The 27,479-nt window shown below is 49.1% G+C and overlaps 1 protein-coding gene across 2 annotated transcripts in view; it reads right to left on the reverse strand.

The window, feature by feature from the left end:
- Positions 1 to 1,047: 1,047 nt before the first annotated feature.
- Positions 1,048 to 27,479, reverse strand: part of LOC123995983 (TBC1 domain family member 15-like) — an 84,132-nt gene continuing 57,700 nt past the window's right edge. For both annotated transcript variants that reach the window (XM_046299633.1, XM_046299634.1), the window contains exons 11-17: positions 27,434 to 27,479; positions 26,552 to 26,652; positions 20,593 to 20,692; positions 17,380 to 17,477; positions 16,804 to 16,920; positions 2,958 to 3,044; positions 1,048 to 2,150 (exon numbers count right to left, since the gene is read on the reverse strand). The exon at positions 27,434 to 27,479 is cut by the window's right edge and continues 71 nt beyond it. In XM_046299633.1, the coding sequence (XP_046155589.1) occupies positions 1,926 to 2,150; positions 2,958 to 3,044; positions 16,804 to 16,920; positions 17,380 to 17,477; positions 20,593 to 20,692; positions 26,552 to 26,652; positions 27,434 to 27,479 (774 nt within the window). In that variant the 3' untranslated portion in view covers positions 1,048 to 1,925. The remainder of the gene's footprint in view (positions 2,151 to 2,957; positions 3,045 to 16,803; positions 16,921 to 17,379; positions 17,478 to 20,592; positions 20,693 to 26,551; positions 26,653 to 27,433) is intronic.

Here is a 27,479-nt window from a genome sequence, read left to right on the forward strand (position 1 = left end):
TTTTCAATATAAATCATGTCTCTGTCAGCGGCTTAGAAAACCACTGAGTGGACAAAACATTAGGAAAACTTTCTTAATATTGAGTTGCTTTTATCTTCAGAACAGTCTCAATTCATCGGGACGTGGGACTCTACAAGGTGTCGAAAGCGTTCCGTAGGGACGCTGGTCCATGTTGACTCCAGTGTTTCCCACAGTTGTGTCAAGTTGGCTGAATGTCCTTTGGATGGTGGACCATTGTTAATACACACGGAAACTGTTGCAAAAATTCAGCAGCGTTGCAGTTCTTCACACTTAAACTGGTGCGGCTGGCGCCTACTACCATACCCCGTTCAAAGACACTTAAATATTTTGTCTTGACCCTTCACCCTCTGAATGGTACACAATCCATGTCTCAAGGATTAACACTCCTTCTTTAACCCGTCTCCTCCCCTTCATCTACACTGATTGAAGAGGATTTAACAGGATTAACACTCCTTCTTTAACCCGTCTCCTCCCCTTCATCTAAACTGATTGAAGAGGATTTAACAGGATTAACACTCCTTCTTTAACCCGTCTCCTCCCCTTCATCTACACTGATTGAAGAGGATTTAACAGGATTAACACTCCTTCTTTAACCCGTCTCCTCCCCTTCATCTAAACTGATTGAAGAGGATTTAACAGGATTAACACTCCTTCTTTAACCCGGTCCTCCCCTTCATCTACACTGATTGAGGATTTAACAGGATTAACACTCCTTCTTTAACCCGCATCCTCCCCTTCATCTACACTGATTGAAGAGGATTTAACAGGATTAACACTCCTTCTTTAACCCGTCTCCTCCCCTTCATCTACACTGATTGAAGAGGATTTAACAGGATTAACACTCCTTCTTTAACCCGTCTCCTCCCCTTCATCTAAACTGATTGAAGAGGATTTAACAGGTGACATCAATAAGGGATCATAGCTTCTTTCACCTGGATTCACCTGGTCAGTCTGTGTCATGCATTCACCTGGTCAGTCTGTGTCATGCATTCACCTGGTCAGTCTGTGTCATGCATTCACCTGGTCAGTCTGTGTCATGCATTCACCTGGTCAGTCTATGTCATGCATTCACCTGGTCAGTCTGTGTCATGCATTCACCTGGTCAGTCTATGTTATGTAAAGATCAGGTGTTCTTAATGTTTTGTACACTGTGGAAAATCCATGTCAATAGGCTGCAGGGCAGAACATCATTTTCAGTTGGTAGAGGAGAGGGGCCTTGCCTTGAGATGATTACAACCACATCTTCATGAAATAGTTATAATTGAATAACACCTACAGCAGGGCTCCTACTAGCTGAATTACTACAGTGAGATATAATAACCCTGTTAATATAAAACCTTATCCATTCCTCAGCCCTTCCACCTCTTATTTAAATGTCAACTACTTCAGCATTACATTTGACTATTCACACGATTCAGGAGCGATTAACAAGGTAATAAGGAACAATCTGCTGAACACTAAACACCTTATAGTCAGGGGTAATAAGGAGCAATCTGCTGAACACTAAACACCTTATAGTCAGGGGTAATAAGGAGCAATCTGCTGAACACTAAACACCTTATAGTCAGGGGTAATAAGGAGCAATCTGCTGAACACTAAACACCTTATAGTCAGGGGTAATAAGGAGCAATCTGCTGAACACTAAACACCTTATAGTCAGGGGTAATAAGGAACAATCTGCTGAACACTAAACACCTTATAGTCAGGGGTAATAAGGAACGATATCCTAAAAACTCAAAGACCACCCTCGAACAAGAAAAATTAGATGATTATCAGACAGAGATTCATTACAAAAATTGAGGTGGGAGAGAGGCAATCCACCTTTTTCACCAGGCTGTGAGCCTAGTCTCAGCCACCAGAACCAAATCTCTCACTGGACGAGCGACTACTGCTCGCCAGGCTGGCTACGATATGTAGGCTAATTTGTAAACGTCACGCGCTGCGTCCCGTAAGTGTCCGTTGTTGCCGCTGGGGTTGTACTCAGAGACTAAGTCCTGCTGGTCGTCTGACGGTGTAGAAGGTTCGGGAGAGTCCGGTCTGTCCGTTCTCTCAGTGTCCTCTGACTGGGATGATGACTCAGTGTCTGTGCTGTTGAATCCAAGCATCTCAACCACGGAGTTGGGCAAATCCTACACAGATAATAAACATCAGGTTAAAGATCTGGTTAGGACCACAGGTCAATAACAAGGTGTTGAAGAGTGTTAACTATGAATATAGGTACAATCGAATCAAATCAAAGTTTATTTGTCACGTGCGCAGTGAAATGCTTACTCTAAACAAAGGTGTGTGTGTGTGTAAGTAAAGTGTGTGTAAGTAAAGAAATAAAACAACAGTAAAAAGACATTTGAAAAAAAGGGTTCTGAAGGTATCTAATGTTCTGCCACGGAGTTGGACACATCCTACAAGGATATCATCAGAGGAAAATATTAAAAACGTGTGTCACAGACACAGTTTTAACGAGGTTTAGTTTCAACTGCATTTATTCACACACCTTGTGTATATAGTTATACCACCAAGTTGGGGAAATCCTACACAGTTTTCTTATTTTTTAAATAGAATAAATCAAAATAAATATTTAAAAAATATATGTCACAGGTTTTTTTGAATGTGGGTTAGATTCGACTGCATTCATTCATACCCCCTGTGTGTTTCTACCACTGTTGGGTCAAAAAATATTAAAGATATTGTCGGACTAAACAAACAAGTTAACGAGGGTTGTGTTGAAAACGCCCTTCACACCCTTCTACTGGAAACAGCACAAACCAATTGTATCCCACTTCCTATCCCTCTCCACACTCGGCAAACCCTCCATTATTTACCATGGTCCTTCGAGCCGGATGGGCGAGCTTCTCAAAACCCATGCATTGTATTTCAGAATATACCGGAAGCACAAACGTTCTGAAGATAGATAGATGTCCTATCTTGGGATTACATACCTTACAACTCTTCAGCTGCAGGCATATAGCTTCAGCTTTGTTGAGGATGGCCCTGATGTCCAGTTTCATCGACAGTTCATTTATGAGCTGGAAGGAAGGGAGAAAAGAAGAAGGAGAACAGAGGAAGGGAGAACATTCTTTGATCGGTGACTTGCTAAAGCAAAGATGGCTAACTGACGGCCTGCGGGCAGATCACTAAAACATATTATAACCGTTCAAAACTTCGGGGTCACTTAAATTTTTTTTTTTTTAAACACATTTCTTGTCCATTTAAAATAACATCAAACTGATCAGAAATACAGTGTAGCCACTGTTAATGTTGTAAATGACTATTGTTGCTGGAAACGGATGATTTTTCATGGAATATCTAAATTAGGCCCGTTATCAGGAACCATCACTCCTGTGTTCCAATGGCACGTTGTGTTAGCTAATCCAAGTTCATCATTTCAAAAAAGGCTAATTGATCATTAGAATACCCTTCTGCAATAATGTTAGCACAGCTGAAAACTGTTGAACTGATTTAAAAAAGCAATAAAACTGGCCTTCTTTAGACTAGTTGGGTATCTGGAGCATCAACATTTGTGGGTTCAATTACAGGCTCAAAATGGTAATTTCTTCTGAAACTCGTCAGTCTATTCTTGTTCTGAGAAATGAAGGCTATTCCATGCGAGAAATTGCCAAGAAACTGAAGATCTCGTATAACACTGTGTACTACTCCTGTCACAGAACAAAGCAAACCGACTCTAACCAGAATAGAAAGAGGAGTTGGAGGCCCCGGTGCACAACTGAGCAAGAGCACAAGTAGATTAGTGTGTCTAGTTTGAGAAACAGACGCCTCACAAGTCCACAACTGGCAGCTTCATTAAATAGTACCGGCAAAACACCAGTCTCAATGTCAACAGTGAAGAGGCGACTCCGGGATGCTAGCCTTCTAGGCAGATTTGCAAAGAAAAAGCCAAATCTCAGACTGGCCAATAAAAATAAAAGATTAAGATGGGCAAAAGAACACAGACACTGGACAGAGGAACTCAATGTTGACGTTCAGACTGGTGTTTTGAGTAGCAAAAAAATACTTAAGTGTAGGCAGACTGTCCCACATCTATAAACAGGAGCTATCGGACATTGCGTAGGCAGACTGTCCCACATCTATAAACAGGAGCTATCGGACATTGCGTAGGCAGACTGTCCCACATCTATAAACAGGGAGCTATCGGACATTGCGTAGGCAGACTGTCCCACATCTAAAAAGCTATCGGGGAGCTATCGGACATTGCGTAGGCAGACTGTCCCACATCTATAAACAGGAAGCTATCGGACATTGCGTAGGCAGACTGTCCCACATCTATAAACAGGGAGCTATCGGACATTGCGTAGGCAGACTGTCCCACATCTATAAACAGGGAGCTATCGGACATTGCGTAGGCAGACTGTCCCACATCTATAAACAGGGAGCTATCGGACATTGCGTAGGCAGACTGTCCCACATCTATAAACAGGGAGCTATCGGACATTGCGTAGGCAGACTGTCCCACATCTATAAACAGGGAGCTATCGGACATTGCGTAGGCAGACTGTCCCACATCTATAAACAGGGAGCTATCGGACATTGCGTAGGCAGACTGTCCCACATCTATAAACAGGGAGCTATCGGACATTGCGTAGGCAGACTGTCCCACATCTATAAACGGGGAGCTATCGGACATTGCGTAGGCAGACTGTCCCACATCTATAAACAGGGAGCTATCGGACATTGCGTAGGCAGACTGTCCCACATCTAAAAACGGGGAGCTATCGGACATTGCGTAGGCAGACTGTCCCACATCTATAAACAGGGAGCTATCGGACATTGCGTAGGCAGACTGTCCCACATCTATAAACAGGGAGCTATCGGACATTGCGTAGGCAGACTGTCCCACATCTATAAACAGGGAGCTATCGGACATTGCGTAGGCAGACTGTCCCACATCTATAAACAGGGAGCTATCGGACATTGCGTAGGCAGACTGTCCCACATCTATAAACAGGGAGCTATCGGACATTGCGTAGGCAGACTGTCCCACATCTATAAACAGGGAGCTATCGGACATTGCGTAGGCAGACTGTCCCACATCTATAAACAGGGAGCTATCGGACATTGCGTAGGCAGACTGTCCCACATCTATAAACAGGGAGCTATCGGACATTGCGTAGGCAGACTGTCCCACATCTATAAACAAGGAGCTATCGGACATTGCGTAGGCAGACTGTCCCACATCTATAAACAGGGAGCTATCGGACATTGCGTAGGCAGACTGTCCCACATCTATAAACAGGAGCTATCGGACATTGCGTAGGCAGACTGTCCCACATCTAAAAACAGGGAGCTATCGGACATTGCGTAGGCAGACTGTCCCACATCTATAAACAGGAGCTATCGGACATTGCGTAGGCAGACTGTCCCACATCTATAAACAGGGAGCTATCGGACATTGCGTAGGCAGACTGTCCCACATCTATAAACAGGGAGCTATCGGACATTGCGTAGGCAGACTGTCCCACATCTATAAACAGGGAGCTATCAGACATTGCGTCAGACTGTCCCACATCTATAAACAGGAGCTATCGGACATTGCGTAGGCAGACTGTCCCACATCTATAAACAAGGAGCTATCGGACATTGCGTAGGCAGACTGTCCCACATCTATAAACAGGGAGCTATCGGACATTGCGTAGGCAGACTGTCCCACATCTATAAACAGGGAGCTATCGGACATTGCGTAGGCAGACTGTCCCACATCTAAAAACGGGGAGCTATCGGACATTGCGTAGGCAGACTGTCCCACATCTATAAACAGGGAGCTATCGGACATTGCGTAGGCAGACTGTCCCACATCTATAAACAGGGAGCTATCGGACATTGCGTAGGCAGACTGTCCCACATCTATAAACAGGGAGCTATCGGACATTGCGTAGGCAGACTGTCCCACATCTATAAACAGGGAGCTATCGGACATTGCATAGGCAGACTGTCACACATCTATAAACAGGGAGCTATCGGACATTGCGTAGGCAGACTGTCCCACATCTATAAACAGGGAGCTATCAGACATTGCGTAGGCAGACTGTCCCACATCTATAAACAGGGAGCTATCGGACATTGCGTAGGCAGACTGTCCCACATCTATAAACAAGGAGCTATCGGACATTGCGTAGGCAGACTGTCCCACATCTATAAACAGGGAGCTATCGGACATTGCGTAGGCAGACTGTCCCACATGTAAAAACAGGGGAACTATCGGACATTGCGTAGGCAGACTGTCCCACATCTATAAACAGGGAGCTATCGGACATTGCGCAGGCAGACTGTCCCACATCTATAAACAGGGAGCTATCGGACATTGCGCAGGCAGACTGTCCCACATCTATAAACAGGGAACTATCAGACATTGCGTAGGCAGACTGTCCCACATGTAAAAACAGGGGAACTATCGGACATTGCGCAGGCAGACTGTCCCACATCTAAAAACAGGGAGCTATCGGACATTGCGCAGGCAGACTGTCCCACATCTATAAACAGGGAACTATCAGACATTGCGTAGGCAGACTGTCCCACATGTAAAAACAGGGGAACTATCGGACATTGCGCAGGCAGACTGTCCCACATCTAAAAACAGGGAGCTATCGGACATTGGAAGAATGAGTGTAAAGTAGGAATGAAGCCTGCTGCAGTCGGAGCAAATGACACTATACGAGCGTTTCCATCTTTTTCAAAAGAGCAACAACCAATCCTCTAGAGAGCAGCGGGACAGGAACATTTTACATAGTGGTGTTTGATCAATGAAGGGGACATGTGGGATTTAATTACAAAATGAACGAGAAACACCCGTCTCTATTCTACCATTATTTCCTTATGGAGTTATGACTTGCCTAGTTAAATAAAGGTGAAATAAATCAAATAAAAAATTATCAAGAATTGTAATTCTAAGATGATTAGGTATTCAAATTTGTTTATTTTTGAGTTAACATGCAGTGTGTTAACATGTGATTCACGATGTGAACCATGTGTTCAAAGTAGAAACGCCCAGTTCCCAGGGTCCTGGTCTTTGGGTAAATATACACATGTATTTTGTTCAGTCTGCTCATATTTTATTTTATTTTACCTGTATTTAACCAGGCAAGTCAGTTAAGAACAAATTCTTATTTTCAATGACGGCCTAGGAACAGTGGGTTAACTGCCTGTTCAGGGGCAGAACGACAGATTTGTACCTTGTCAGCTCGGGGATTTGAACTTGCAACCTTCCGGTTACTAGTCCAACACTCTAACCACTAGGCTACCGTGCCGCTTCTACACTCTAACCACTAGGCTACCCTGCCTCTAACCACTAGGCTACCCTGCCTCTAACCACTAGGCTACCCTGCCTCTAACCACTAGGCTACCCTGCCTCTAACCACTAGGCTACCCTGCCTCTAACCACTAGGCTACCCTGCCTCTAACCACTAGGCTACCCTGCCTCTAACCACTAGGCTACCCTGCCTCTAACCACTAGGCTACCCTGCCTCTAACCACTAGGCTATATGTTAATGAGGGTTGACAGTTACCCCAAATGGATTGTGATGTGTGTATTGCTGATTTCATGAAATGGGATTGTGATGTGTGTATTGCTGATTTCATTACTTTCTTTGTTTTGATACCAATTTCACCAGATTGGGTCTACTGGAGTGTTGGGGTTCCCCCCGATGGGTTAGGGTGCTGACTCCCTGACCTGGCAACTCTTCAGAGAGGTAGCCAGTAAAATAAGGGAGTGTTGGGGTTCCAACTCCCTGACCTGACAACTCTTCAGAGAGGTAGCCAGTAAAATAAGGGAGTGTTGGGGTTCCAACTCCCTGACCTGGCAACTCTTCAGAGAGGTAGCCAGTAAAATAAGGGAGTGTTGGGGTTCCAACTCCCTGACAACTCTTCAGAGAGGTAGCCAGTAAAATAAGGGAGTGTTGGGGTTCCAACTCCCTGACCTGACAACTCTTCAGAGAGGTAGCCATTAAAATAAGGGAGTGTTGGGGTTCCAACTCCCTGACCTGACAACTCTTCAGAGAGGTAGCCAGTAAAATAAGGGAGTGTTGGGGTTCCAACTCCCTGACAACTCTTCAGAGAGGTAGCCAGTTAAGGAGTGTTGGGGTTCCAACTCCCTGACCTGGCAACCAGTAAAATAAGGGGTGTTGGGGTTCCAACTCCCTGACCTGGCAACTCTTCAGAGAGGTAGCCAGTAAAATAAGGAGTGTTGGGGTTCCAACTCCCTGACAACTCTTCAGAGAGGTAGCCGGTAAAATAAGGGAGTGTTGGGGTTCCAACTCCCTGACCTGGCAACTCTTCAGAGAGGTAGCCAGTAAAATAAGGGAGTGTTGGGGTTCCAACTCCCTGACCTGGCAACTCTTCAGAGAGGTAGCCAGTAAAATAAGGGAGTGTTGGGGTTCCAACTCCCTGACCTGACAACTCTTCAGAGAGGTAGCCAGTAAAATAAGGGAGTGTTGGGGTTCCAACTCCCTGACAACTCTTCAGAGAGGTAGCCAGTAAAATAAGGGAGTGTTGGGGTTCCAACTCCCTGACCTGGCAACCAGTAAAATAAGGGGGTGTTGGGGTTCCAACTCCCTGACCTGGCAACTCTTCAGAGAGGTAGCCAGTAAAATAAGGGAGTGTTGGGGTTCCAACTCCCTGACAACTCTTCAGAGAGGTAGCCGGTAAAATAAGGGAGTGTTGGGGTTCCAACTCCCTGACCTGGCAACTCTTCAGAGAGGTAGCCAGTAAAATAAGGGAGTGTTGGGGTTCCAACTCCCTGACCTGGCAACTCTTCAGAGAGGTAGCCAGTAAAATAAGGGAGTGTTGGGGTTCCAACTCCCTGACAACTCTTCAGAGAGGTAGCCAGTAAAATAAGGGAATGTTGGGGTTCCAACTTTGACCTCAACCAGTAAAATAAGGAGTGTTGTTCAAACTCCCTGACAACTCTTCAGAGAGGTAGCCAGTAAAATAAGGAGTTTCCTGACCTGGCAACTCTTCAGAGATGAAGCCAGTAAAATAAGGGAGTGTTGTTCTGATCTGTCAACTCTTCAGAGAGGTAGCCAGTAAAATAAGGGAGTGATCAACTGACCTGACAACTCTTCAGAGAGGTAGCCAGTAAAATAAGGGAGTGTTGGGGTTCCAACTCCCTGACCTGGCAACTCTTCAGAGAGGTAGCCAGTAAAATAAGGGAGTGTTGGGGTTCCAACTCCCTGAAACTCTTCAGAGAGTAGCCAGTAAAATAAGGGAGTGTTGGGGTTCCAACTCCCTGAAACCGGCAGAGAGGTAGCCAGTAAAATAAGGGAGTGTTGGGGTTCCAACTCCCTGACCTGGCAACTCTTCAGAGAGGTACAAGGCGTTTAAAGTGACGGTGACCTTTAACACTTATCTGTGTCCGAGCCAAACCTGGGTGCGGGCGGCAGGGGCGCTGAGACCGCACATGTAGAGTCAGCATGGAGAGAGAAACTTATCTTATGCTAGCGTGCTGATGGGAGAAATTGACCAGACAGGTTAGCCTAGTGGTTAGAGCGTTGGACTAATAACCGGAAGGTTGCAAGTTCAAACCCCTGAGCTGACAAGGTCGTTCTGCCCCTGAACAAGGCAGTTAACCCACTGTTCCTAGGCCGTTATTGAAAATAAGAATTTGTTCATAACTGACTTGCCTGGTTAAATAAAGGTAAAATAAAAAAATAGCGGCTCAGGTGAGAGACTTGTATTAGTGGGAAGAACATTACTTTACATTGAAATCGGGACATTATCAAACGTGCCGTTGGGAAGATGAACTGCAACGCCATCTGAAGAAGACGCTACAATGATAAGTGCCGGGAGAAGGGAGGTCTACACACTGTGAACAATTTAGACTGAGTACGCATTGAGATACCCATCTGTCATTACCAGGCCACTCGCTACAGGAAAACAGGGAAAAAGGGGGGCTGTAATGAGAAGAGTTATTACAGACAGTAAAAAGTTCCCATTTATAAATGTACATTCTAACCGGGATGATGTGTGCTAGTCTGAGGAGAAGACAAAGTAAAGCACTAAGGACTGTCATTCTAAATTTGGGTTGGATAATTTATAAAAATGTTTTAGTTATGATTCGGCTACAGTGAGAGAGAGAGAGTTGCTCTCAAACTGGAGGAGTGGGGGCACTGCTAAAAATGTATTAGACCCCAGGAAGGCTCTAGAAACCTTATCTTTAAGTGTCCTCCGAGAGGGAGGTTATTGGAGAACTCACTGGATGATGGCTCGGGTCAACCATTTCTGTTCTCTTTTGTTTTACCATGTCATCAGAATATTCATGTTACATCGCATCAGACAGTCAGATTGCTGGACGATACGGTATAATTAATTGCACACAAGGTTCATAGTCTGTGTCTTGCGATAACAGCCAAGGATGAAAACGAAGGAGACGGCACGGAGACCAGTATCACATGGCCATAGAACGTAACGGAGGGACGGTTCTGTCCCCAGTCCAAGTAGCATCAAGGGTGGTGTGAATTATTAAACACACTTTCTCTCTTCGCTGTTCAAGTCAATAGGTTTTTAGGTGTCGTGGAACATAAGACTGATCATTGTTCCAGAGGAGAGACTGGTCCACAGTACTCCTTACAGCACCTGCAGCAGTAAAGATCGTCATGTCTCTGTAGCAGGGGGAGGAGGGGGTGTTGGGACAGTGTTGTTCTGGTCCACAGTACTCCTTACAGCACCTGCAGCAGTAAAGATTGTCATGTCTCTGTAGCAGGGGAGGAGGGGTGTTGGGACAGTGTTGTTCTGGTCCACAGTACTCCTTACAGCACCTGCAGCAGTAAAGATCGTCATGTCTCTGTAGCAGGGGGAGGAGGGGGTGTTGGGACAGTGTTGTTCTGGTCCACAGTACTCCTTACAGCACCTGCAGCAGTAAAGATCGTCATGTCTCTGTAGCAGGGGGAGGAGGGGGTGTTGGGACAGTGTTGTTCTGGTCCACAGTACTCCTTACAGCACCTGCAGCAGTAAAGATCGTCATGTCTCTCCTCAGTGGGTTTACAGTTCTCCCGTGAAGTGAGGTCCAGTTGCAGAATGTGTGAGCTTGAAGATGACAGAGGAAGTGGAGCGAATGAGAGAGAAAGACTAGATTCCACTGTAGACATGCAGATGGGTTGGGTCTGGGAGACACTTTAAACACCATAGTTGAGTCTGGGAGACACTTTAAACAGATGGGTTGGGTCTGGGAGCCACTTTAAACAGATGGGTTGGGTCTGGGAGCCACTTTAAACAGATTGGTTGGGTCTGGGAGACACTTTAAACAGATGGGTTGGGTCTGGGAGCCACTTTAAACAGATGGGTTGGGTCTGGGAGCCACTTTAAACAGATGGGTTGGGTCTGGGAGACACTTTAAACACCATAGTTGAGTCTGGGAGACACTTTAAACACCATAGTTGGGTCTGGGAGACACTTTAAACACCATAGTTGGGTCTGGGAGACACTTTAAACAGATGGGTTGGGTCTGGGAGACACTTTAAACAGATGGGTTGGGTCTGGGAGCCACTTTAAACAGATGGGTTGGGTCTGGGAGACACTTTAAACAGATGGGTTGGGTCTGGGAGCCACTTTAAACAGATGGGTTGGGTCTGGGAGCCACTTTAAACAGATGGGTTGGGTCTGGGAGCCACTTTAAACAGATGGGTTGGGTCTGGGAGACACTTTAAACAGATGGGTTGGGTCTGGGAGCCACTTTAAACACCATAGTTGGGTGAGCTGCTTTATTGGTTAATGGATCAGATGGTACAACATGTTGGAGGCATTCATGTGAAAGTCTAGTGCCGAGTTACCTCAAGAGGATGTAGCATTGATTAGGGCTACGCACCTGCCTACCAGGTGACCTGCCTACCAGGTGACCTGCCTACCAGGTGACCTGCCTACCAGGTGACCTGCCTACCAGGTGACCTGCCTACCAGGTGACCTGCCTACCAGGTGACCTGCCTACCAGGTGACCTGCCTACCAGGTGACAGAGAAGGAGATGGGGAGCAAAGTGAGGATGCCAGGGTTTGGGAACCGCTCTCTGAACCTGTGGTCTGATGATGAAGACGGGGTGAAAGCATGAGGAGACATTTCAGGGCTTCATTTTGGTGGAATCCAGCAGAAAAGTGTCCTGAAGACAAAGTCAGGCGAAGAGAGAGTTGGAAATGTCATGTCGTCATGCATATCTTAACACGTTGTTAATGCTGTTGTGTTTTGGTGTTTAGTTTTACTTTGCAAGTGTTGTGCCGTCACTCTCTCAGGAACCAGGAGGAGGAAGTTGAAACAGGAGTCAACAGCTCCCGTGGACAAGTTATTATCAGTGTCCTGTAATTAATGGAAATGGTGTGATCATAGTACTGTATGGGGCGGCAGGTAGCCCAGTGGTTAGAGCGTCGGACTAGTAACCGAAAGGTTGCTGGATCGAATCCCCGAGCTGACAAGGTAAAAATCTGTCGTTCTGCCCCTGAACAAGGCAGTTAACCCACTGTTCCTAGACCAGTCAATGTAAATAAGACTTTCTTCTTAACTGACTTGCCTCGTTAAAAAGGTAAACTAAAAAATAAATAATGACCAATAAAAAAACAGTTTAATGACAAAAAAAAACAGTTTATGTATTAAAAACTTGTGGGCCGTTGGTTATTCTCTCACTGCAAAATGTGTCAAACTTTCTCTCTCCGGCTTTCAAGAGGGGGGGGCAGCTAAAAAAAACGTTTTGCCCACAAAGTGGCAGGGGCCCCCCAACAAAATGTTGCTTAGGGCCTCCAAAATGCTAGAGCCAGCTCTGACTGCATGTGTGAACATGAATGTAGGTATGCAGACCAGCGAGCCACTGCGGCCGCTCGTGATGAGGCTTTTGGTGGCCCCCACCCCACCGAAGTTGCCCGTCCCTGAGCTAAAGTGATGACACGGATAAACACTCCAACACTGAAAACCAGTGTTCTGTGTAGATAACACACGTGTGTTGTAATGTGACTAGGCAGTGAAAGCCTGTTAGTTAGAAGAGCACATGCTCCTGCTAGGTGATAATTAACTGCTTCCTTCAGACATCATAAAAACACAGTGTAAAGCCCATTCTCTCTCTTCTCACTACTTTCTTTCCCTCTCTCTCTCTTCTGACTTTATCTCCCTCCCTCTCTCCCTCCCGAAACCCCAATCCCTCTCTCTCACCACTCTCTTTCCCTCCTTTCTCCCCCTCCCTAAAACCCCCCCCTCGCTCTCCCCACTCTCTTTCTCCCCCTATCTACTGCCACCTCCCTCCCCCACCTGGTGTTGTAGCTACTGTATAGATAGAGCCTTGCAAGGTCTCCATGGTTACCATCTACTAGCTGTCTACCAACTGCAGAAAGAACAGCTGTGATCACATCAGGAAGTAACCTCAAGGTAAAATGTTGAATGATTTTAAACGGATCTAAGCATCCTTACAGGCTATCATGTATATGACACAGCCAAGATAACTCCTGATAACATCAGCCTATATTTCTAGAGAGATTCCCATCATCAGTCATTTTCAATATACAAAGACAGTAAACATGTGTAACAGTATAACTTTAGACCGTCCCCTCGCCCCTACCCGGGCGCGAACCAGGGACCCTCTGCACACATCGACAACAGTCACCCTCGAAGCATCGTTACCCATCGCTCCACAAAAGCCGCGAAGTAACCTTGCAGAGCAAGGGGAACTACTACTTCAAGGTCTCAGAGCGAGTGACGTTACCGATTGAAACGCTATTTCTTCCCCCCACTCTCCTCTTCTCTCCCCCCACTCTCCTCTTCTCTCCACCCCCCCACTCTCCTCTTCTCTCCACCCACTCTCCTCTTCTCTCCCCCACTCTCCTCTTCTCTCCCCACTCTCCTCTTCTCTCCCCCACTCTCCTCTTCTCTCCCCCCCACTCTCCTCTTCTCTCCCCCACTCTCCTCTTCTCTCCACCCCCCCACTCTCCTCTTCTCTCCACCCACTCTCCTCTTCTCTCCACCCACTCTCCTCTTCTCTCCCCCCACTCTCCTCTTCTCTCCACCCACTCTCCTCTTCTCTCCCCCCACTCTCCTCTTCTCTCCCCCACTCTCCTCTTCTCCCCCCACTCTCCTCTTCTCTCCACCCACTCTCCTCTCCACCCCCCCTCTCTCCTCTTCTCTCCACCCACTCTCCTCTTCTCTCCCCCCCACTCTCCTCTTCTCTCCCCCCACACTCCTCTTCTCTCCCCCCGCTCTCCTCTTCTCTCCCCCCACACTCCCCTCTTCTCTCCCCCCGCTCCCCCTTCTCTCCCCCCCACTCTCCTCTCTCTCTCCCCCCGCTCTCCTCTTCTCTCCCCCCCCACTCCCCTCTTCTCTCCCCCCCCCGCTCTCCTCTTCTCCCCCCCACTCTCCCCCCCCCCCCGCTCTCCTCTTCCCCCCACCCGCTCTCCACTTCTCCCCCCACACTCCCCTCTTCTCTCCCCCCGCTCTCCTCTTCTCTCCCCCCACTCTCCTCTTCTCTCCCCCCCACTCTCCTCTTCTCTCCACCCCCCACTCTCCTCTTCTCTCCACCCACTCTCCTCTTCTCTCCCCCCCCCACTCTCCTCTTCTCTCCCCCCCTCTCCCTCTTCTCTCCCCCCACTCTCCTCTTCTCTCCCCCACTCTCCTCTTCTCTCCCCCCTCTCCTCTTCTCCCCCCCTCTCTCCTCTTCTCCCCCCGCTCTCCTCTTCTCTCCCCCCACTCCCCTTTCTCTCCCCCCCACTCCCCCCCCTCTCCTCTTCTCTCCCCCCCCGCTCTCCTCTTCTCTCCCCCACACTCCCCTCTTCTCTCCCCCGCTCCCCTCTTCTCTCCCCCCCGCTCTCCTCTTCTCTCCCCCCACACTCCCCTCTTCTCTCCCCCCGCTCTCCTCTTCTCCCCCCACTCTCCCCCCGCTCTCCTCTTCCCCCCCCCACCCGCTCTCCACTTCTCCCCCCACACTCCCCTCTTCTCTCCCCCCCGCTCTCCTCTTCTCTCCCCCACACTCCCCTCTTCTCTCCCCCCGCTCTCCTCTTCTCCCCCCCCTCTCCCCCGCTCTCCTCTTCCCCTCCCCCGCTCTCCTCTTCCCCCCCACCCGCTCTCCACTTCTCCCCCCCCCCTCTCCCCTCTTCTCTCCCCCCCCACTCTCCTCTTCTCCCCCCCGCTCTCCTCTTCTCTCCCCCCGCTCTCCTCTTCTCTCCTCCCACTCTCCTCTTCTCCCCCCACTCTCCTCTTCTCCCCCCCACTCTCCTCTTCTTCCCACTCCACTCTCCTCTCCCCACTCTCCTCTTCTCTCCCCCACTCTCCTCTTCTTCCTCTCCCCCCCCCCTCTCCCCCCACTCTCCCCCCCCCCACTCTCCTCTTCCCTCCCCCCCTCTCTCTCCTCTTCTCTCCCCCCCCCCCCCCTCTCCTCTCCTCTCCCCCACTCTCCTCTTCTCTCATTTTCTCTCCCCCCACTCTCCTCTTCTCTCCCCCAGCTCTCCTCTCATCTTCTCCCCCCAGCTCTCCTCTCATCTTCTCCCCCCCCAGCTCTCCTCTCATCTTCCCCCCCAGCTCTCCTCTCATCTTCCCCCCCAGCTCTCCTCTCATCTTCTCCCCCCCCAGCTCTCCTCTCATCTTCTCCCCCCCCCAGCTCTCCTCTCATCTTCTCCCCCCAGCTCTCCTCTTCTCCCCCCCCCCACTCTCCTCTTCTCCCCCCCCACTCTCCTCTTCTCCCCCCCCCACTCCCACTCTCCCTCTTCTCCCCCCACTCTCCTCTTCTCCCCCCCACTCTCCTCTTCTCCCCCCCCACTCTCCTCTTCTCCCCCCCCACTCTCCTCTTCTCCCCCCCCACTCTCCTCTTCTCCCCCCCCCACTCTCCTCTTCTCCCCCCCACTCTCCTCTTCTCCCCCCCCCACTCTCCTCTTCTCTCCCCCCACTCTCCTCTTCTCTCCCCCCCTCTCCTCTTCTCCCCCCCCACTCTCCCCTTCTCCCCCCCCCACTCTCCCACTCTCCCCCCCCTCCCCCCCACTCTCCTCCCCCCCCCCCCCACTCTCCTCTCCTCTCCTCCCCACTCTCCTCTCCTCTCCTCCCCACTCTCCTCTCTCTCTCCTCCCCACTCTCCTCTCCCCACTCTCCTCCCCACTCTCCTCTTCTCTCCTCCCCACTCTCCTCTTCTCTCCTCCCCACTCTCCTCTTCTCTCCTCCCCCCCACTCTCCTCTCCTCCCAACTCTCCTCTCCTCCCAACTCTCCTCTCTCTCCCAACTCTCCTCTTCTCTCCTCCCAACTCTCCTCTTCTCTCCTCCCAACTCTCCTCTCCTCCCAACTCTCCTCTTCTCTCCTCCCAACTCTCCTCTTCTCTCCTCCCAACTCTCCTCTTCTCTCCTCCCAACTCTCCTCTTCTCTCCTCCCAACTCTCCTCTTCTCTCCTCCCAACTCTCCTCTTCTCTCCTCCCAACTCTCCTCTTCTCCTCCCAACTCTCCCAACTCTCCTCTTCTCTCCTCCCAACTCTCCTCTTCTCTCCTCCCAACTCTCCTCTTCTCTCCTCCCAACTCTCCTCTTCTCTCCTCCCAACTCTCCTCTTCTCTCCTCCCAACTCTCCTCCCAACTCTCCTCTTCTCTCCTCCCAACTCTCCTCTTCTCCTCCCAACTCTCCTCTTCTCTCCTCTTCTCTCCTCCCAACTCTCCTCTTCTCTCCTCCCAACTCCCCCCCCCACCCTAACTCTCCTCTGATAGGAGTTAAAAGGACCCTTTCTATTTTAGGAGGTAGGGCAGGTCATATTTAGTGTAATGTTGACCCCAACCAACCTTGCACTCACACAGAGACGGATACAAGTGAACACACACATACAGGCAAAACGTAAGAACACACACCTTGAGGATCTCATTGAAGCCATATTGTTTCTCCATAATCTGGTGTTTCTCTGAGTCCAGGATGGCACAGCACACCAGCAGGTGGAAGTTCTGGCACGGCAGCCCGGTCCACATTACCTGAAGTCAACCCAGAGACTATCAGAGTCGGTGTGTGTGTGTGAAAGATACGGTATCTGCATCATTATGTCTGATAAATCAAACTAATTGTTGTGATTCTGTGAAACATAATTAAATTAATGCTAATTGGCTTGTTTCCTCGCAATGCCTCTGGACGAAATGGAGAGATGATGAAATTAAAACTAAACCACGGGCCTTTTAATCAGGTTACTGATTCATCTACGGGGAGTTAGGAGGAGGATGATGAGGAGGAGAGCAGGAGAAGAGGAGGTGGTGAGACTGAGGAGCAGCAGAATCAGAGAGTCAGGGGACAGAGAGAGGCCACTGATTGATCAAGTGCTCACTGTAATGACTGATTTGCCTCTTTGATTGATTGGCTGGATTGACTGTGTGGGCTGATCGATCATTAGAGAACAGACGATTGATTAACGGTAAACGCCTTGAATGTCTGTGACTCACCTCCCAAAGACGCAGGACATCAGGGAAACTCAGTTCTCTCTTGAAGCGAATCAGGAGCCAGCGAAAGCAGAAGTACAGGTGACCAGAGTCCTGGGCCACTGTAAGACACACACACACGGTTAGCAGAAGTACAGGTGACCAGAGTCCTGGGCCACTGTAAGATACGCACACGCACACACACACACACACACACACACACACACACACACACACACACACACACACACACACACACACACACACACACACACACGGTTAGCAGAAGTACAGGTGACCAGAGTCCTGGGCCACTGTAAGATGGACACACACACACACACAAGGTTAGCAGAAGTACAGGTAGCCTAACATAAGGTTAGCATGAAGTACAGGTAGCCTCTAACATAAGGTTAGCAGAAGTACAGGTAGCCTCTAACACAAGGTTAGCAGAAGTACAGGTAGCCTCTAACATAAGGTTAGCAGAAGTACAGGTAGCCTCTAACATAAGGTTAGCATGAAGTACAGGTAGCCTCTAACATAAGGTTAGCAGAAGTACAGGTAGCCTCTAACACAAGGTTAGCAGAAGTACAGGTAGCCTCTAACACAAGGTTAGCAGAAGTACAGGTAGCCTCTAACACAAGGTTAGCAGAAGTACAGGTAGCCTCTAACATAAGGTTAGCATGAAGTACAGGTAGCCTCTAACATAAGGTTAGCATGAAGTACAGGTAGCCTCTAACATAAGGTTAGCATGAAGTACAGGTAGCCTCTAACATAAGGTTAGCAGAAGTACAGGTAGCCTCTAACATAAGGTTAGCAGAAGTACAGGTAGCCTCTAACATAAGGTTAGCAGAAGTACAGGTAGCCTCTAACATAAGGTTAGCATGAAGTACAGGTAGCCTCTAACATAAGGTTAGCAGAAGTACAGGTAGCCTCTAACACAAGGTTAGCAGAAGTACAGGTAGCCTCTAACATAAGGTTAGCAGAAGTACAGGTAGCCTCTAACATAAGGTTAGCATGAAGTACAGGTAGCCTCTAACATAAGGTTAGCAGAAGTACAGGTAGCCTCTAACATAAGGTTAGCAGAAGTACAGGTAGCCTCTAACATAAGGTTAGCATGAAGTACAGGTAGCCTCTAACATAAGGTTAGCATGAAGTACAGGTAGCCTCTAACATAAGGTTAGCATGAAGTACAGGTAGCCTCTAACATAAGGTTAGCATGAAGTACAGGTAGCCTCTAACATAAGGTTAGCATGAAGTACAGGTAGCCTCTAACATAAGGTTAGCATGAAGTACAGGTAGCCTCTAACATAAGGTTAGCATGAAGTACAGGTAGCCTCTAACATAAGGTTAGCAGAAGTACAGGTAGCCTAACATAAGGTTAGCATGAAGGGAACCCGACAACATCTCAGGTATTGCCTGTAAACATCATGAGCTGAAAAGCCATTGGGCATAGATCCAACCATCCCTGAGGGGGTTAAATCCACTCGGAATGTGTCAGAGTTGTGAGCATCTCTGATCAAGGAGCTGAAGGAATATCAATAGTGAGGAAGTGGAGCCTCGTAAATTAAAGTCAACCAATCGTAGACCTTAAGCCTCTTACGTCCCCTCTCTATCTCTTCTTTCTCCCCTTCACCACCCCCCCCCCCCCCCAAAAGACAATCCCGTCCATCACTGTCGTTCTCTTCCTGCCCTCAATCTAACCTTTCCAGCTCAAATTAAAGAGATAAATAACACATTTCATTTACATATTATTGAATTGACTTGGTTTATTGTTCTTGGTAGCTCTCTGAATTCCGGAGGAGCTGTTGTTGTTATACGGCGAGGTAACGGACAGCAGACCAGTTTTAGTAGGGTGGCTGAGCGAGCCCGAAATTAATCAAGAAAATTAATGACTATAAAGTACGCGGTGATAAATCAACATCGTCCCAATCAGACTGCACGGTAGCGCTAGCCGCATTTAAACAGCCTAATTCAAAACAACTTATCAGGGACTGTTTAGGGATGCGGCTACCCCTATGACCTCTAGCAAATAGGAGACTTTTCCAAACAGAACACACCATATTTATCTCATTAGAAAGTCTTAGTCAAACTCGGATAAACTCTGGTTTTTCTTTCGAAGACAAAATGTGGCGTCGGCACTTGTGAGAGAGAAAACACAAGGGAAATGTATCACTGGCTCCATCAAGGTGATTATCTAGTACACTTATGATGAGGATGAATGTGTGTTCCGTTGTCACGGTGAACGTTCTATTCTGAGGATTCTAAATGGCAGTAATGGGTGTTATTCATTAGGGAGGGACTGGACTACCCAGACTCCAATAATTGACGCTAAATTGTAATTTTCTGTAAGGAATTTTGTTTTAAAGCATGCCCTGTTTGTGTGTGTGTGTGTGTGTGTGTGTTTCCCTCACCCAGGTAGTTTCAGAAGGACAGGTCCAGTAGTCGTAGCAGTGTGTGTGTGTGTGTGTGTGTGTGTGTGTGTGTGTGTGTGTGTGTGTGTGTGTGTGTGTGTGTGTGTGTGTGTGTGTGTGTGTGTGTGTTCCAGTGTGTGTGTGTCCCTCACCCAGTGTTCCAGAAGGACAGTGTGTGTGTGTGTGTGTGTGTGTGTGTTCCCCTCACCCAGGTAGTTCCAGAGTGTGTGTGTGTCCCTCACCCAGGTAGTTCCAGAAGGACAGGTCCAGTAGTCGTAGCAGAGTGTGTGTGTGTGTGTGTGTGTGTGTGTGTGTGTGTGTTGCCCTCACCCAGGTAGTTCCTGAAGGACAGGTCCAGTAGTCATAGCAGTGTGTGTGTGTGGTGTGTGTGTGTGTGTGTGTGTGTGTGTGTGTGTGCCTCACCCAGGTAGTTCCAGAGTGTGTGTGTGTGTCCCTCACCCAGGTAGTTCCAGAAGGACAGGTCCAGTAGTCGTAGCAGAGTGTGTGTGTGTGTGTCCCTCCACCCAGGTAGTTCCTGAAGGACAGGTCCAGTAGTCGTAGCAGTGTGTGTGTGTGTGTGTGTGTGTTCCCCTCACCCAGGTAGTTCCAGAAGGACAGGTCCAGTAGTCGTAGCAGAGAGAGTGTGTGTGTGTGTCCCTCACCCAGGTAGTTCCAGAAGGACAGGTCCAGTAGTCGTAGCAGTGTGTGTGTGTGTGTGTGTGTGTGTGTGTGTGTGTGTGTGTGTGTGTGTGTGTGTGTGTGTGTGTGTGTGTGTGTGTGTGTGTGTGTGTGTGTGTGTGTGTGTGTGTGTGTGTGTGTCCCTCACCCAGGTAGTTCCAGAAGGACAGGTCCAGTAGTCGTAGCAGAGTGCTGAGCTGGATCAGTTGAGTCTTCATTCCCTGCATCTGCTCCTCAAAGTTCTGGTGCTGAGAATGTAGACAGAATGGAAATACATTCACACTATACAGACTACAGGATCGACACTATGTGGACGCCAGCTCGTCAAACATCTCATTCCAAAATCATGGGCATGGAGTTGGTCCCCCCTTTTGCTGCTATAACAGTCTCTACTCCTCTGGGAAGGCTTTCCACTAGATGTTGGAACATTGCTGCTATAACAGCCTCCACTCTTCTGGGAAGGCTTTCCACTAGATGTTGGAAAATTGCTGCTATAACAGTCTCTACTCCTCTGGGAAGGCTTTCCACTAGTTGTTGGAACATTGCTGCTATAACAGCCTCCACTCTTCTGGGAAGGCTTTCCACTAGATGTTGGAAAATTGCTGCTATAACAGTCTCTACTCCTCTGGGAAGGCTTTCCACTAGATGTTGGAACATTGCTGCTATAACAGTCTCTACTCCTCTGGGAAGGCTTTCCACTAGATGTTGGAACATTGCTGCTATAACAGTCTCTACTCCTCTGGGAAGGCTTTCCACTAGATGTTGGAACATTGCTGTGGGGGACTTTCTTTCATTCAGCCACAAGAGCATTGGTGAGGTCAGGCACTGATTAGGCCTGGCTCGCAGTCGGCGTTCCAATTCATCCTAAAGTTGCTCGATTGGGGGTTGAGGTCAGGGCACCGTGCAGACCAGTCAAGTTCTTCCCATACCGATCTTGACAAAGCATTTCTGTATTCATTATTCCTTCTCCTCCACACTTTACAGTTGGCACTATGCATGGGGCAGGTAGTGTTATCTTGGCATCCGCCTCCTAACCCAGATTCGTCCGTCGGACTGCCAGCGTGCCGGCATTCAGCCTACCGCTATCGGTCAGCCAGGCAGTCGGCCTGCCAGCCAGTCGGCCGGCAGTCGGCCTCGCCAGTCGGCCAAGCCAGGCAGTCGGCCTGCCAGCCAGTCGGCCAAGCCAGCCAGTCGGCCAGCCAGCCAGTCAGTCATTCAGCCAGCCAGCCAGTCGGCCAGCCAACCAGTCGGCCAGCCAGTCGGCCAGCCAGTCGGCCAGCCATAACACCACATTGATGCTCTCTCTCTTTCCCCCTTCATATGACCAGGTGGCGAATCGCATCTCTGCATGTCTGGCAGACATATCAGTGTGGATGACGGATCACCACCTCAAGCTGAACTTCGGCAAGACGGAGCTGCTCTTCCTCCCGGGGAAGGACTGCCCGTTCCATGATCTCGCCATCACGGTTGACAACTCCATTGTGTCCTCCTCCCAGAGCGCTAAGAACCTTGGCGTGATCCTGGACAACAAACTGTCGTTCTCAACTAACATCAAGGCGGTGGCCCGTTCCTGTAGGTTCATGCTCTACAACATCCGCAGAGTACGACCCTGCCTCACACAGGAAGCGGCGCAGGTCCTAATCCAGGCACTTGTCATCTCCTGTCTGGATTACTGCAACTCGCTGTTGGCTGGGCTCCCTGCCTGTGCCATTAAACCCCTACAACTCATCCAGAACGCCGCAGCCCGTCTAGTGTTCAACCTTCCCAAGTTCTCTCACGTCACCCCGCTCCTCCGCTCTCTCCACTGGCTTCCAGTTGAAGCTCGCATCCGCTACAAGACCATGGTGCTTGCCTACGGAGCTGTGAGGGGAACGGCACCTCAGTACCTCCAGGCTCTGATCAGGCCCTACACCCAAATAAGGGCACTGCGTTCATCCACCTCTGGCCTGCTCGCCTCCCTACCACTGAGGAAGTACAGTTCCCGCTCAGCTCAGTCAAAACTGTTCGCTGCTCTGGCTCCCCAATGGTGGAACAAACTCCCTCACGACGCCAGGACAGCGGAGTCAATCACCACCTTCCGGAGACACCTGAAACCCCACCTCTTTAAGGAATACCTAGGATAGGATAAAGTAATTCTTCTCACCCCCCCCCCCCTTAAAATATTTAGATGCACTATTGTAAAGTGGTTGTTCCACTGGATGTCATAAGGTGAATGCACCAATTTGTAAGTCGCTCTGGATAAGAGCGTCTGCTAAATGACTTAAATGTAATGTAAATGTCTTACTCCTCAATCACCAGGCTTCCTTTTACCTTCCTCACTAACAAGTTGCTATCTGGCCTGCGTTCAAATCAATAACCCTGATGTTGCCATGTTTGATGTATTAATGGGTGGGATGACAGCTACAGTGCCTGGAGATGACAAGGTCTTTGGGTTTTCTTTGAATAACAAGGGCCTGTCAGGTACGAGACCACGCAGCCGAGTAATAATAACATGATAGCTGTTTACCCTAACCTGTGTGTCTGTGTGTAGCTGTTTACCCTAACCTGTGTGTCTGTGTGTAGCTGTTTACCCTAACCTGTGTGTCTGTGTGTAGCTGTTTACCCTAACCTGTGTGTCTGTGTGTAGCTGTTTACCCTAACCTGTGTGTCTGTGTGTAGCTGTTTACCCTAACCTGTGTGTCTGTGTGTAGCTGTTTACCCTAACCTGTGTGTCTGTGTGTAGCTGTTTACCCTAACCTGTGTGTCTGTGTGTAGCTGTTTACCCTAACCTGTGTGTCTGTGTGTAGCTGTTTACCCTAACCTGTGTGTCTGTGTGTAGCTGTTTACCCTAACCTGTGTGTCTGTGTGTAGCTGTTTACCCTAACCTGTGTGTCTGTGTGTAGCTGTTTACCCTAACCTGTGTGTCTGTGTGTAGCTGTTTACCCTAACCTGTGTGTCTGTGTGTAGCTGTTTACCCTAACCTGTGTGTCTGTGTGTAGCTGTTTACCCTAACCTGTGTGTCTGTGTGTAGCTGTTTACCCTAACCTGTGTGTCTGTGTGTAGCTGTTTACCAGGGTAGACCAGCCCTGGGCTATAGTATCTATAAAGCTATGGATGGTTAATGAACACGAAATGCCCTTTAAATTACTTCAGCAGCTATCTGGAAGAAAGAATAGAGGAAACAGACCGGAGGCTGGATGGTGTACAGACCGGAGGCTGGATGGTGTCTGTGTGACCGGAGGCTGGATGGTGTACAGACCGGAGGCTGGATGGTGTCGTGTTTACCAGACCGGAGGCTGGATGGTGTCGTAACGTACCAACCTGGAGGCTGGATGGTGTCGTAACTGTTTACAGGAAGCTGGATGGTGTCTGTGTGTAGCTGTTTACCGGAGGCTGGTGGTGTCGTAGCTGTTACCAGACAGGAAGCTGGATGGTGTCGTAACGTACCAGACAGGAAGCTGGATGGTGTCGTAACGTACCAGACAGGAAGCTGGATGGTGTCGTGTCGTACCAGACAGGAAGCTGGATGGTGTCGTGTCGTACCAGACAGGAAGCTGGATGGTGTCGTAACGTGCCAGACAGGAAGCTGGATGGTGTCGTAACGTACCAGACAGGAAGCTGGATGGTGTCGTACCAGACAGGAAGCTGGATGGTGTCGTACCAGACAGGAAGCTGGATGGTGTCGTACCAGACAGGAAGCTGGATGGTGTCGTACCAGACAGGAAGCTGGATGGTGTCGTAACAGACAGGAAGCTGGATGGTGTCGTAACAGACAGGAAGCTGGATGGTGTCGTAACAGACAGGAAGCTGGATGGTGTCGTAACAGACAGGAAGCTGGATGGTGTCGTAACAGACAGGAAGCTGGATGGTGTCGTAACAGACAGGAAGCTGGATGGTGTCGTAACAGACAGGAAGCTGGATGGTGTCGTAACAGACAGGAAGCTGGATGGTGTCGTAACAGACAGGAAGCTGGATGGTGTCGTAACAGACAGGAAGCTGGATGGTGTCGTAACAGACAGGAAGCTGGATGGTGTCGTAACAGACAGGAAGCTGGATGGTGTCGTAACAGACAGGAAGCTGGATGGTGTCGTAACAGACAGGAAGCTGGATGGTGTCGTAACAGACAGGAAGCTGGATGGTGTCGTAACAGACAGGAAGCTGGATGGTGTCGTAACAGACAGGAAGCTGGATGGTGTCGTAACAGACAGGAAGCTGGATGGTGTCGTAACAGACAGGAAGCTGGATGGTGTCGTAACAGACAGGAAGCTGGATGGTGTCGTAACAGACAGGAAGCTGGATGGTGTCGTAACAGACAGGAAGCTGGATGGTGTCGTAACAGACAGGAAGCTGGATGGTGTCGTAACAGACAGGACGCTGGATGGTGTCGTAACAGACAGGACGCTGGATGGTGTCGTAACAGACAGGACGCTGGATGGTGTCGTAACAGACAGGACGCTGGATGGTGTCGTAACAGACAGGACGCTGGATGGTGTCGTAACAGACAGGACGCTGGATGGTGTCGTAACAGACAGGACGCTGGATGGTGTCGTAACAGACAGGACGCTGGATGGTGTCGTAACAGACAGGACGCTGGATGGTGTCGTAACAGACAGGACGCTGGATGGTGTCGTAACAGACAGGAAGCTGGATGGTGTCGTAACAGACAGGAAGCTGGATGGTGTCGTAACAGACAGGAAGCTGGATGGTGTCGTAACAGACAGGAAGCTGGATGGTGTCGTAACAGACAGGACGCTGGATGGTGTCGTAACAGACAGGACGCTGGATGGTGTCGTAACAGACAGGACGCTGGATGGTGTCGTAACAGACAGGACGCTGGATGGTGTCGTAACAGACAGGACGCTGGATGGTGTCGTAACAGACAGGACGCTGGATGGTGTCGTAACAGACAGGACGCTGGATGGTGTCGTAACAGACAGGACGCTGGATGGTGTCGTAACAGACAGGAAGCTGGATGGTGTCGTAACAGACAGGAAGCTGGATGGTGTCGTAACAGACAGGAAGCTGGATGGTGTCGTAACAGACAGGAAGCTGGATGGTGTCGTAACAGACAGGAAGCTGGATGGTGTCGTAACAGACAGGAAGCTGGATGGTGTCGTAACAGACAGGAAGCTGGATGGTGTCGTAACAGACAGGAAGCTGGATGGTGTCGTAACAGACAGGAAGCTGGATGGTGTCGTAACAGACAGGAAGCTGGATGGTGTCGTAACAGACAGGAAGCTGGATGGTGTCGTAACAGACAGGAAGCTGGATGGTGTCGTAACAGACAGGAAGCTGGATGGTGTCGTAACAGACAGGAAGCTGGATGGTGTCGTAACAGAATAGACAGGAAGCTGGATGGTGTCGTAACAGAATAGACAGGAAGCTGGATGGTGTCGTAACAGAATAGACAGGAAGCTGGATGGTGTCGTAACAGAATAGACAGGAAGCTGGATGGTGTCGTAACAGAATAGACAGGAAGCTGGATGGTGTCGTAACAGAATAGACAGGAAGCTGGATGGTGTCGTAACAGAATAGACAGGAAGCTGGATGGTGTCGTAACAGAATAGACAGGAAGCTGGATGGTGTCGTAACGTAACAGACAGGAAGCTGGATGGTGTTGTAATAAGTTGGATAATAAGACAAATCATAGAGCTGGAGTGACATCACAAAGTGTCAGGGCTCTGCTCAGCTATTGGTGGAGGCTATGAGAGAGTGGTCTTGGATGCATCCTTTGTGAATTGCACCATGGGAACCCAGCGTAGTCAGGTAATCAGGTCTCACACTACCAACACTTACCTAGTTGGCCTCCCTCTCTCGTTAAACAGGAAGAACTGTGCTGTCATATACCAACACAGAGGTAAGTGAAGGTCTCACCCACAGACATGGAATGACTAGAATGGACATACTCATTTCATTTGCTTTGGTCTGAGGGGCTTTGTCCATTCTAGTATTTATATTTCTGTGTTACGCATGTTCTAATTATTCAGATGTTCTCAGTTTTACCCATCTGGTCCATGAAGGAGACAAACCACTAAAAGGTTATGTCCCTGCTAGTTTATCTAGCCTATTTCTATAGTCTTATTAAGTTGTCTGTTCTAGTATATCTAGTTCTATGTTGTGAGTCTCACCATCTGGTCCATGAAGGAGACAAAGCACCAGAAGGCGTCCACCTCGTCCTCCATCGCATAGAGGATCGGAGACAGCAGGTCACTCATACCCTGGACATAGCCTGGTGACAGAGAAAACAACCCGGTTCAGTCAGCCAGCCAGTCAGACAGGAAGACAGTCAGCCAGCCAGTCAGCCAGTCAGCCAGCCAGCCAGCCAGCCAGCCAGCCAGCCAGCCGCCCAGCCAGCCGCCCAGTCAGCCAGCCAGTCAGTCAGCCAGTCAGCCAGTCAGCCAGCCAGTCAGCCAGTCAGCCAGTAAGTCAGCCAGCCAGTAAGTCAGCCAGCCAAAGCCTGGTGGTGACAGAGAGTTTTCATTCCAACACAATCTTGACCACAGGAGGTTGGTGGCACCTTAATTGGGGAGGACAGGCTCGTGGTAATGACTGGAGCGGAATCAGTGGAATGATATCAAATACATCAAACACCTGGTTTCCATGGTTTCCATGTGATGCCATTCCATTCACTCCAGCCATTATTATGAGCCGTCCTCCCCTCAGCAGCCTCCACTGATCACTGAGTGGCGAGTGGCATCTAGTATTTATTGTTGGTGAATCCTCAGTAAAAACCCAGTAGAGGCCGAGTACATGTAGTATGACAAGCTTGGTCTTACCCAGGTCAAAGTCATTCAGTATGACAAGCTTGGTCTTACCCAGGTCAAAGTCATTCAGTATGACAAGCTTGGTCTTACCCAGGTCAAAGTCATTCAGTATGACAAGCGTGGTCTTACCCAGGTCAAAGTCATTCAGTATGACAAGCTTCGTCTTACCCAGGTCAAAGTCATTCAGTATGACAAGCGTGGTCTTACCCAGGTCAAAGTCATTCAGTATGACAAGCGTGGTCTTACCCAGGTCAAAGTCATACATGCAGTAGGTCATGAGGACATCGTGCAG

This window comes from Oncorhynchus gorbuscha, linkage group LG14 (assembly GCF_021184085.1).
Source record: "Oncorhynchus gorbuscha isolate QuinsamMale2020 ecotype Even-year linkage group LG14, OgorEven_v1.0, whole genome shotgun sequence".
Taxonomy (NCBI): domain Eukaryota; kingdom Metazoa; phylum Chordata; class Actinopteri; order Salmoniformes; family Salmonidae; genus Oncorhynchus; species Oncorhynchus gorbuscha.